Raw genomic sequence first — 13,060 nt, forward strand, 5'->3', positions numbered from 1 at the left:
TATAAAACTTGCTTATATGCAGATGATTCCAAAATAATTGGTCCGATCTATTACCCCCCAAAAGCACCAAAGACTTCCAATCAGATCTCGATGCACTCTCAATGTGGGCAAAAACCTGGCGACGAGAATTTAACATGGTCAAATGTAATGTCATATACTTTGGAGCTAATAACCCTCAGAGTCAATACTTTATGGACTCCAGTGATAGATTGTTCCAAACAACCAGTCACTGCAAAAAAGTTATGGGAATCTTGGTTGACAAGCTCAAATTCAATTTACACACGCAATCTGTTGTAGCCAAAGCCAATCAAACTTTTGGTATAAATAAAGAGAACATTTTGTAGTAAGTCCCCAGCAGTGATTACTGAGCTCCTAAAGGGCCTGATCTAACCTAAATTAGAATCTGGGAAGTCCATTGCTACTCCAGTTAACAAGCTAGATCAATCAATTCTGGAATCTGTGCAGCAGTGAGAAACAAAAACCATAAGGGGTTTCCAAAACTTGCCCTATTCTACCATACTCCAAAGGCTCAAAATACCATCTCTTACATACCAACGTAGGCGTGGGGATGTTTTAATGGCTTATAAATTGACCTGCAACCATGAAATCAACTCAAACCTGTTCCAGATAGACAGTCTTTCATGAACAAGAGGATATCCCCTGAAGCTTCACGGAAAACGTGCTAATACTAGGCTGGAAAACCAATTCTTTCTCCACCCGTGTGGCTGGCCTATGGAACTCCCTTAGCCAGAATACAGTCCATGTCCCCTAGTACTGAAGCCTTTAAGTCAGCTGTCATCAGAGATTGGTGCAGCAAGCCATGGCGCACAGTTTAGGATGCACCCAATGACCTGATTTTTTTTCCATTTTTCTTTTTTTATAATTTTATTTACACATAATTTACAAAAAACAAACGCCAAGGAACCTTTCGGTTTGTTAGGGTAACTTCCAACACATAATTCAAAATAAATAAACAAAAACAAAACAATATCCCCCACCGACGGGCTAACAAAACAACACAACCAAAAATTCTATTATGGCACTACTAAAAAAAAAAAAAAAAAAAAAAAAAATCACCATCATCATTGACTGGCATCTACAGGATTTATCCTCATTGCTGGCAAGTGTGATTTAAGATAATAAATATTTGTTGAGAATCTGTAGTGGCATAAATGTCAACAGTCTGTGATCAGTGGTGGTAATTGCCCGAGGGTAATGGGCCTGTGCCCCTTAGATTTTATTTTATTTTTGAAAAATGTCTCTTTGGGTATTTATATTGAAAATGTCGAAGAAATTGACAAATTTGCCTCCCGATTGACATTTAAACACATTTTGGTAGCACTGTCTTTTTTTTCGCTAGTAGGGTACTGCAACACCATAGAGAGTTGTTGAAGTGCCTATTTGAAAGAAAATCGCTATATCGAGTGCCTTTTGTAAGTATTAATAATATACTATTAAAACAGTAATGCAATTTTGACAAAATAATATTCTAGGCATACCTGATCAAAAGAAATGGTTATAATGTTTATACTTTCTAGGGCAATAATATCAATGAATGCTTGCTTGTGCATCTTAGAGTATTTTTACTATGTCATCTAACAGTGAAGGGCAGTCTGGAGGACTCCAGCATTATTGTCTACGTTGGAATGACCATTTGACAAATTTTGCCTCAGTGTTCTCTGAGCTGTTCCGAAATGAAGCTTTAATTGACTGCACAGTTGCTGCTGAAGGTAAACATATCCAGGTCCATAAAGTAGTGTTATCTGCTTGTAGTCCCTTTTTTCAGGTGAGTGAAGACCCTCTTGCCATATTAAAATTATTTATTTGTTATAAAAATTTATAGTAATAAGGATTTATTTACCCACTATTTACATAAGACTAAGTGGAACAACGACAGAAGAAAAAGGATAAAATTAGACGCACAGAAGAAATGTAACAAAGGTTGACGTTTGGCCGAAAAAAAAAATGAAGAAAAAAACATAAAAAAATAATTGAGATACAAAAACAAGGGTGTTTTTTAGCCATCAGGAAAAAGGCATTGAAAAGACAAAGCAGATATTTCGATAGGGGCTTCCGCCAAGCCGTCCTCAGTGTTAAAAAAAAGAGATGGAAGGAAAAACAGTTAAATATACAACAAACCTTTTCAATGAACTGTAACAAGACATAAGAAAAGATTAAAACAAGTACCAAGTTAAAATAAAAGAAAGTCGGTTTTACTCAGATCAAGAACTTGAGTGGGGTCGCTATAATACATATTGAAATATCTTACTGGTGGTTTACAACCGATTGTCCATCTTACTATCTTTTATGCCTGCCTTGTTGGTATAGGAACCGAAAGATTATTCGAATGTTTACTGTTACTGGTATACTGACATCTTATAATAAGTTGGATGCCAAGTTAAAAGAAGAGCCTTGTCTCTTCTTTCTGTTCGTTTTAAGTCTTGATGTTATTCATCACTTTCAGTTGAAGAAAGCTTTTTTTAATTTCTAATCTTTTTTAAATAATGCCGGGAAATCCGGCTCCCCTTCCATGGGAAATTCCTTCCCCTCACGGTAAATCCCTCCGTTTAAAGTTCTTCCCACATAACCAATCCCCCTTACCCCCCTCCCCCCCAGTAGATGGTCCTTTTCATCCTCTCGTGTGAGTACTTGGATTTGCATTGTAGTTTTTTTATTTTTAATATTATCATGGGAAAGTTTCTTTTGTATATGTTTTCTTTTGTTTTTGTTACTTCGCTTTATTACCATGTTAATGGGTCAAAAATGAATTATTATGATTATATTGATAGTATTTCGGCCTACTTTGGGCCAAATAATTATTCTTGTGCTACAAAAACACGTAAATCCGCACTTTGCTGCCATTCTCTACGTTTTCTTGCTTCAAAAGGATTCTAGAAATTTCAATTCTCGTTCGAATGGTCACCCTCATAGAGAGACATTTTTCTCAGAAAAATATGAAATTTCATGTTTTTTGTTGACAGAGTCTTGAAACTTTTGCTTTGGGGTTCTCAAACAGGTTGAATTTGATGGAATAATTTTCAACAATATCTCCCCTCTTTTTCAGATTCTGTTTCTACATTTTTAAAATTATGTTAATTTTTCTGGACTTATAATTTTTAGCTGGCGAAATTAGAAATAATAAAGTTTACACGTTTGGAATCAGCATGAAGAGCAAATTCTCCTGAAGCAGGTTTATATTTTCTAATCAAAAGTTAATTTAATTTCTGTTCATTTAGTTATACCATGGACGGTTTCATGAGACTGCGTGTCTAGTCTGTCGAGTTTTTGCCACGTGAGTAGGTTGCAAACGAAAGAGGTAGCGTATTCCAGCATTACTAGGCGGTAACCCCAGGAAAATATCCACTGATACCCACTAGTACCTGTATTTTCCTTGTAAAGTTTAAGTAGTTCCATTTGAAAAATTGGCCAGTTGCATGAGTATTTGGCTATCAACCCTAGAAACAAACTAATACCCACCACATTCTCTCTTCGAATTTGTGTAGTTTTTTTTTATAGTCTTTTACGTAAAATACACGTAACAACTGAGATCATTTTTAGTTTTTGTCTTTGCTGTAAAATTCATGGTGTCTCTTTGTTTTTATGCAGTCTTCTCATAATCTGCAAAGTAAATTTTCTGCAAAATTTAAGAAAAATTATCCAAATTTCTTCTTTTTCTGTGTATTTTTTTAGTCTTTTTATAAAATGTATGTTATATCTGAGACAAATAGTTAGTTTTCTGTTACATTTATTTTGTCTCTCTATGTTTATGTACTATTGCGTAAAATTTAGGGAATATCTGACAGTAGTTTTTGATTTCCTGCTTTCCTGTAAAATTTTAGAAATTTTACAGTCCTTTACATGAAATATACGTGAAATGCTTTGTAAGCTTTCTACCTTCCTCTAAAATCTGTTTAAGTTTTTTTCATATGATTGGTTAATTGTGAGACAGATTGGTACTTGAGTATTATTCAGTACACACTCGAGAATTTGGATATCCAGATCAGACAATAACCGGTTTATACCTGTTAGTATTCGAAAAAAATTAGCTTAGGCTCAATTGAAAGCTACTTTTTAGGTGTATTTTTATTAAATATTTAATATATAAAGATGATATTTTGGTTGGGTTACATTAGGTATTTAATATAATTCGTTTTGTGCGCCCCTCCCCCCTACCATAATTCTTTGTTGTAGTTTCCATAAGTTTGTTGCTAAAGTATTGTACTTTCATCATATTTGGGTATATTACATTACGATTAACCCAACTTCACTTCTCGAGTGTCTACTGGATAATACACGAGTATCGACAAATTTGGGTAAATATTGAGCAGTTCACATAAATGACTTATGAATATAGAGAACCTACCACTCAATACTTTTTTTTATGGTCTTTCCGAGTATAATAATCGTTTTTGTTGCAAATTCTATTTTAACCTAACTTAACTTTTCTAGCCTTACCCAAATATATAGTCCATATTATATATTTTCCATGCGCTTACTGATTCTCAATTTTGGCGCTATCAATTTCTTACTGGTTTTTAAGAAGTGACGCTAGCAGATGTATATAAGCCGTATCTAAAATAAGAGAAAAAGGTATCATCTTTGGGGGTATGTGAATGGCTTAAAATTGGATTTGCAATAAAATGATTATTATAGTCGGAAAGAGCATTAAAAATGTATTGAGTGGTATGTTCCCTATATTCATAAGTCATTTATGTGAACTGCTCAATATTTACCCAAATTTCCAGTTTTCTAGTTTTTTTGTAACATTTATATTGTGTCTAACATAAAAGTTGTGTGAAGTACAAAACTTTTTCTTTAGTCAGCTTACTGTGACAAGTGAAAGGATCTGTTCCCTTTTACACAATAATTGTACTTTTACTCGATTCTTGTATGTATTTTTTGAAGATATTGACGATAATTTAATTTTGGTTTCAGGAATTGTTTGCAGTGAATCCAGACAAACACCCGATAGTTATTTTAAAAGACATATCATACAATGATCTTGTTGCTGTTATCCATTTTGTGTATTTTGGCGAAGTTAATATCACCAAGGATCGACTTACCGGAATTATTAAGGTTAACTATTCATATTGTATTATCATTTTAGTATTATTATCAATAGTATAATATTAATTAATTATTGTTATATATTAACAATTATTATTTAATCATATTTGTTAATTGTTAAAATAACTATATATTAATATTAGTATATATGAACTACTATTATATAGCTATTATAACTATTCATATTTGATACAATGTCAGGTACATTAGTAGGCGGGAGCTGAAGGGGTAAGGCCTCCGAAGTCGCCTGATTTTACGATTGACTTTATTTCTATATTATTGGATTTTGCGATCAACTATATGGCTCCTGTATACGAACTGTAAAGTAAAGGGTGTTATAATTTTGGCTGTGACAGTTCAAGAGGCGTAGCTTTATACTAATACTCTATATATGGTAACTCTATATTATCAAGTTTACAATTGACTCTATATAGCTTCTGTCTAAGCACTGTAAAGTAAGGGGCGCTATAATTTTGGCTGTGGTAATTGAAAAATGTTATGTAACTCAAGAAGAGAATTCATAAACCCCCAATTAAATAAATTACTCTTGATTGATCGGTTTAATCAGCTTAGCTGTCTCGAATTTTTACTACATGATAATTAGTTTCTGTTTGTGTATAGATAACAGATGATATATATATATATATATATATATATATATATATATATATATATATATATATATATATATATATATATATATATATATATATATATATTATATATTATATATATATATATATATATATATATATATATATATATATTAGAAGATAACAACATAATATATAATATTGATTACATGATGATGTAGATAATATAAAGTAATAATAGAATATAATACTGGAATTTAGTGCATTTTATGTTAAAACTAGGACAAATCTAATATCGAAGTTTTAAATTTCTTCTAATGCTTAAATTTTGTAATTTCATGTAATTTATGTCTAGGCCAAATTTGATATCAAAATTTTAGATTTCCTCAAATGCTGTTATATTGAAATTTGATGTATTTTATGTCAAAATTATGACAAAAAGTTTCAGAGTTTCGGATTTCCTCAAATACTGGAATATTGGAATTTGATGCATTTTATGTCATAATTAGGTAAAATATTATATCCAAATTTCAAATTTCCTCTAATACTGAAATATTTTATAATTTAATATATTTTATGTCAAGACTACGATAAATTTAATTCCAAAATTTTGGATGCTTATGTCGTATCTTGAAGGCTAGATATAGCATTTATTACCAAAATTCTAGAAGTTTATTTCAAAATCGTGTCTTGAAGGTTTAGACTTTGCTTGCCCAAACAACTGTTTCTGAAGCAAGTTTTCCAGGTTTCTGCTTTCCTGCAAAATTTATCGATTTTTTATTTAGTCTTTTTCATAAGATTACTATAATAAATGTATAAAATTTGTTTACACTATGGATGTAGGTTTCTATATAGGCTTATGCATAGACTTAAAAACAAGATCAGAAGGACCCTGTCAATTTAACCACATGGCCAGTTATTTCTTTTTTTTTTTTTTTTTTAATGAAACTAAACTTAAGAATACTACTGGTACTACTAACAACTCACCGCAGCACCAAACTCTTGAGGCCAACACAGCTACGCACGCTTCTACACCATACCAATCTTTTAAAGCCTCTCTCTTTACATCCTTCCGCCAAGTTCCCATTCCCCTTAAATCTTTCCTTACGACATACTCCCACTCCAACCGCGGACGACCTGATTTCCATTTAGTTCTAGACGGTTGGCGGAAAAGGACAATCTTTGGCAATCTGTCATCCTTCATCTGCAGAATCTGCCCTAGCCATCTCAAGCTTTCTCTCATTATAGCCTTAGAAAGCAGGATTGAACCACAATTTTCATACAGCCTACTGTTTGAAATATGGTCAGTCAGCCAGGTACCCACAACAATCCGTTGGCAATTTCTCTGGAAAACATCTAACAAATCTTCCTCTGTTTTTTGGAGCGCCCATGCTTCAAATCCATATTTGACCAGTATCATCACTGTAGCTTCCAATGTTCTAATTTGTGTTCGCAGACTGATTTTCCTATTCTTCCAAACTTTTTTCAACTGTGAAAAAAAAAACCTCGGGCGTCACCTAAAGTTCAGCAGCGTTCATGCATTTTTGTAATGTCTAGAAAGTACTAATGACAGTGAAAAAGAAATCTGGTGTTTTGAATTAGTCAAGTGGAAATTTACACAACCCCATATATCTAAATAAAAAATATATAAGAAAAACCGAGGAATTGGTTGTAGTATTTTTGGGAGGAATTTTCGGTAGTAGCTGATACTGAATTAAAAATAAAATAAGTAAAAATAAGTAGAGTGGTAAAAATAAGAAAAAAATGACGTTGTGCTAAACAGCTTAAGGACATGTAGCATTCTTTTTAAAGTGTAGCTGTCTTTTATAACCAGCAGATGGTTAATGGTTGGATTTTTACGTACAGAAAACCTTGTCAAATTCAACTAATTAGTTTTGCTTATTTAAATTCATCATTCAAAGTGGCAAAATTGACAGACTTTTGGAAATACCCAAAAAACTTTATGATTTAAAAATAGCTAAAAGAAAAATTTTGGAAAATTGTGGTATTTAGGTATAAATAGAACTAAGATGGGTTAAGGGGGTAATTTTTTTTGGTTTCCATAAAAATAAATTTCTGTTTTTATTTTCTTAATATTTCAAAGTTTTTTACATCTTATTCTTTTTTCGAGCTAGTCTCACCATGGGCATATGTCAAATATATAAGTGTATGTGTGAATAATAAAATGATTGATCTTGAACTGGGTAAATCTAAAACAATTTTTCTTTTGTTGCTCGGCAACGTCACCAGCATAGAGGGAACCAGACGTCGGTGTCGTTAGTCGTCTTCAGAATGTTCTGTCCTGGGCAAGGGTTGGACTTTCATCGGGGTCTATGTTTCTGATAGTGAGTCGACCTCGGATGACGTGCGCCCATCTTGTACTTGGTCTGCCTCTGGGACATGACGTTTGTAGCTTTGTAGCTCGAGTCTGGCGGACGTTTGAGCGGGCAGGCGAAGTAGATGGCCGAACCAACGCAGCGAGCGAGACTTGAGCTGCTCAGACAGGGGTGGCCGTTTAAAAGGCCGGAGCCTCTTCGATCTCTGTACCCAGTTAAACCGTATAACGCGTTCGATTTTGAGGAAGTGTTTCGTCTGGACAGTATCTACCTTGATTGTCTGTCATGGGCCATGTCTCTGACGAGTACAGCATAATGCTAGCTACAGAGGCAGAGTAGGTTCGTGCTTTCGTGAGGCGGCTGATCTGGTTTTATGAAATGTTGATCTCAGAAGACGGCCAAAAAGAGTAGTCGCCTTCGCCACCCTTGCTGATATATCTGTATATAGATTTATATCTGTATATAGATATGAACCAAGGTAGTTGAACTGATTGGCCTAGTTTCTTGTAAAGCGTGTGTAGTCTCTTTCAGTTTTTATTAAAAATGCTACGGAAAATTTAAAATTCATTGTTTAGTCTGCTTCTGTAAAAAAAAAAAAAAAAAAAAAAAAAAAAAAAAAAAACGGGCCTGCTGGTTAATTTTACTATGTCCTCTTTATCACATCTTCAAGTCTGTATATACACTTTCCTTGCACAAACATGGTTTTTTTTTTATAGTAACAATCAAGAACCGAAAAGTATATTTTCAGTTTTTGCCACTTGCAAATTTTTTTTTCCGTAACATACCGCCTTTTGAATTACTGCAGCCATTTGCTTTGACTGCTATTTTCTTCTATACTTATTATGTTTATTTATGATGAAAACGTGAATATACTGTACTTTGTGAATAGACAATTATTAAAAAATTTATATTTTGTTTTAAATTTTATTTGTTCTTTTTATTTTGCTGTGGCAAAATTTAGTTTACATGTAGCTGATATCGTCATGTGTCGCTAAAATACGTCATGTGTCGTGCTTTCTAAATAATTTATTTAGATAACTTACTAATTCATATTAGGTATTTATAATGTACATATTATGTTATACTATTTTAACTTAAAATATTATATAATTTATATAACTATTAAAATTTATTCATCAATTAATAAATAATTATTTTCATTGTAAAGCAAGTTAGCCAAAAGATTGATTTCCGCCCCCCCCCTAAAAAAAAAATTCATATTTTGTCTTCATTGCTGAATATCAATAACAAAATTTGTATTGTGCAGCATACTATCTTTTGAATTACTTTAGCTGATATAGTGGGCCTAATTTTTCTCCTAAATTCAATTCATGTGTAGGTATCAGTGCCATCTATAATGAAAACAAAAAGACTCCACTTTTCCAATGATTTTTTTTTGTGTATTCACAAATAGTTTTTTTCTTTGCAAATAAAGTCCGCCACCAGCATCATTTTAAATCCCCCCACCAAAAAAAGTTATGTTTTTTCTATTCTCTACTGATTAGCAATAATAATATTTATATAACATACTGTTGTTTCAATTGCTTTTGGTGATTTGCTTTGAATAATTTTTCTTCTAAATTTTTAAATTCTCATTTTTCAGTTTTTCACAAAAATTTTCACTTAAAGTGCTCTTCTAAAAGTGCAATTATACTAAAAGTATGAAAATTGGCAGTCTTAATGCAAGATTCCCAATCTAAATTAAATATGGTAACAGTTCAGTTTATGCTCTGTTCTGAACTAAATACTAATAACATAATTCTACTTTCCAGAAATTCAAAATGCAAAATATGCCAATCTGAAAAAGAAACAAATCTTGAACCCTTGTCCATAATGTAGAGCCACATCTAGGTATTAGGGAAAGGAGTGCTGGGAGTGATCTTGAAAATCTAATAAATATAAATTTTCGAAAAATAATAAAGTAAAGATTTTGTTACTGTAGTATTTAGTTCAGAAGAGAGAATAACTGTACTGTGTTTTTAAGAAACAATAAATAATGAATATTAGCGGAGCGTGTTTTTCTACAGAATTTTTCTTTTGACTTGAAACTGGTTTACAAGGGGAGGGGCCTCGGAGCAGTGTTTTGCCCTGGGCTGAACATGGCTCTCTGCAGTCCTGCCGATATAAATAATGTTTAAATTATAACTTCCATTCGCCATGTTCTTGCCACTCAAACACATTAAAAGTGAAAAATTTTACTATTTAATTTACAAGTTGTTAACAATTAACAGCAATATCTATAATGAATAGACATATAGAGCAGTGTTTGAATCCAAGTGACAAAGAATTTTTCTGTTTTTTATCCTCAATTGGTGGCGTTCGATATGCAAAACGTTGACATTTTGTCAACGTTTGTCGGCATTTTGTGGTCTTTTGACGACAGAAAAAAGGTTGGTTGTATTTATTGTCAACATTGACAGTATAAATTAAAGCGACAAATTCAAAATGTAAGATGACCTCTGACATTTTTTTTTTTTTTTAATGATGGTTCAAGAAAATTCTAAGGAACATTGGATCAATTAATTAGGGAGAACGGGGTAAACTTGGACACTTTTTAGTTTTCAAAGCATAACTAGGTACTGGATTGTCATAAAATAATTTATTGTGGGTCGTTAGAAAGGTATAAGTATCGCAAATAATGGTGAAATATTTTCAGATTTTTTAAAGATCACCCTGAAGCGTGAGTACCATGAAATTAGGACCTTGTCAAGTGTCCAGTTTCGCCCCGTACACGGGGTGAAATGGGACAGGCATGGGGCGACCTTGGACGCAATTAAACTTTATCCAAATACAGAATATTCGTGTAAAATGATACATAATCACTCAAAATCATATGAAAACTCAAAATCCCATAAAAAAATCAGCCAGGAACATTGCATGGGCATCCGGGTTTCAACTAGAATTGTCAATTTAAAGCGTATATCGAAAGATTACAACCAAAGACAAGCCCCTGAACTGCACGACCGGTTCCACCAGCTGAAGAGGGGACAGGAAGCTTCAGTTCTATGTCGGTAATGTCTATCTCAGCAATATCGGGAAGCTGAGGAAACATGAATTTGTCCCCTTGTTTCCGAAGAAAGTTAACCCTCGCAAACTGCTTTTCCACAACATCAAAAACTTTGCCAAAATTATACACAAGGGCTTTCTTCTTTCCATACTCGAACTTGACAATAATAAAGTTTTCGGCTTGAATGTCCTTGTCTACGTCATCCTTATCAGCCTCATGGAGGTGCAGAGAATCGTCAGATGAATTGTCGTCAAGTTCAACGTCATCGCCACTACTTTCCACTGGAGATTCAATTTGCTTTCTTTTCTTGGCAGTGGGCTGCTTGGCCTGCTTGGGCATAGGCTTTTTACTCTGCTTTTCCTTTCTCGCTCGTGCTTCAGCTTCTAAAGCATCTTTTTCGGGTGTATCGGTAAGAATACGAGTTCGACCTTGCTTTCTCTCATTCCTTCTGGGCTTTGTCATTTCTGCTCTTGGATAGGGTCTTACTGCTTCAGGAGTCTGTTTTCCTAGCTCGCTTTGGGGACGAGAAGGTGGAGGAGGAGAGGGAGACTGTATTGGCTCCATATCGAGTAACGAATCGTCTGGGGGTGGACGATTTGTCCACCCAGGTAGAAAGTCTACCTCAGGTAGAAAGTCTACCTCAGAAAATACACTTCTGTTAAGGGGCCAAATTCCAGCTTTTGTGAAACAAACCTTTATATTTTCTGGGTTGAACTTGCAAATGACTGCGTCCTTGTAGAGCTAGGCAGTATTATGAATCGGAATTTGTTGACCTGGATGGATCTGCAGCCAAGTGTTCAGTGATTCTCTCATCGCAAACTTGAATGGTCCGTAGACAGAGACGTCCAATGGCTGTAAGTGGTGGGAACAATGGGGAGGAAAGGTCAGGAGGTGGACCCAATTATCTTTGCACAGCCGCACTATTTCCACAGAAAAATGGCTATCGTGGTTGTCAAGTAGCAGTAGCACAGGGTCTTCTTTTGATGGCTTCACCCGCTTGATGAAGTGCTCAATAGCAGCTACAAAGTTGATGGAAGTCATCCAACCACTAGGGTGAGAAAGCCCGAGACATCCTGGGGGGCCTTTTCGAAAAAGCCGGTCATTCACCTTCACCCGTGGGAATATAAAAACGGGGGGAAGAGCTTGACCAGTGGCTGAAATAAACCCGAGCATTGTAACATTTTCCCCTCTCTCTGCTGACACTGTCTGGGAAACTTGCTTCGATCCTTTCCTTGCGATTACTTTTGGAGCTGGCAATACAGTAGGAACCCCAGTTTCATCACAGTTCCAGATGCGGTTTGTTGGGAACTTAAATTTTTCGTAGAGTTTCTGCAGGTTGTCGAAGAACAGATTCTCAACCACTGAATTGAAGACAGCAGCCATTGCCTGGCTGGTATTTTCAGGCTTACGAATAGATAGCTCTGGGTTTCGTTTCATAAAGCCTGAGAACCAGTCAACCCCAGCTATGTCGTCTCGCACCCAGCTCTCCGGCGTTTCGACGCCAATCAATTTGCCCCATTCAAGGGCAAGTTTCCTCCCTTCTTTCGGAGTGAGGCCGTGATTCATCAGCTGACATATTAGGAGATACTCTACAAACTCTTTTTCTTGTTTGTTAGAGAAAACAGTTTTTCTCTTCAGGTTGGGCGATGGGCTTGGGCGACCTGGGGGTGTAACTGGATTCGCTCGAGGTTCTTCAGTAACTCCTTGTCGATTTTTCAGAGCATAGGCGACGGTTGATTTCTTCAGTCCATAGGTTTTTGCGGCATTTCTAATAGATAGTCTACGCGCTAAGACTGCTTTCACTGCCTGCTCCATGGATTCGCCATCTGGTAGATCGTGTTTCCTGATGTAGTTGCGAATCATTGTCCAACTAGAAAGAACAAACAAGAAATGCACGGGAAATAACCTGAAAATAGCTTTAAGAGGCAATGATATGAACCGGGTCCCTCCTTACTTACAGTTCGTTACCACGAATTGTTTGATCATGTAATTAAAAAAAAATTATATTAAAAATTAAAAAAAAACTTTTTTTTAATTAACGGCCTTTGTGATTAAGG

At 34.7% G+C, this 13,060-nt stretch overlaps 1 protein-coding gene across 1 annotated transcript in view; it reads left to right on the top strand.

The window, feature by feature from the left end:
• The window catches only part of LOC148947340 (uncharacterized), a 327,588-nt gene that overhangs the window by 21,280 nt on the left and 293,248 nt on the right, over window positions 1–13,060 (top strand). The window contains exons 2-3 of the mRNA XM_089095216.1: window positions 1,539–1,786; window positions 4,936–5,076. Of these exons, the coding sequence (XP_088951342.1) occupies window positions 1,589–1,786; window positions 4,936–5,076 (339 nt within the window). The 5' untranslated portion in view covers window positions 1,539–1,588. The remainder of the gene's footprint in view (window positions 1–1,538; window positions 1,787–4,935; window positions 5,077–13,060) is intronic.

This window comes from Artemia sp. Qi Xiang Cuo, chromosome 10, assembly GCF_049724085.1.
Source record: "Artemia sp. Qi Xiang Cuo chromosome 10, ASM4972408v1, whole genome shotgun sequence".
Taxonomy (NCBI): Eukaryota; Metazoa; Arthropoda; class Branchiopoda; order Anostraca; family Artemiidae; genus Artemia; species Artemia sp. Qi Xiang Cuo.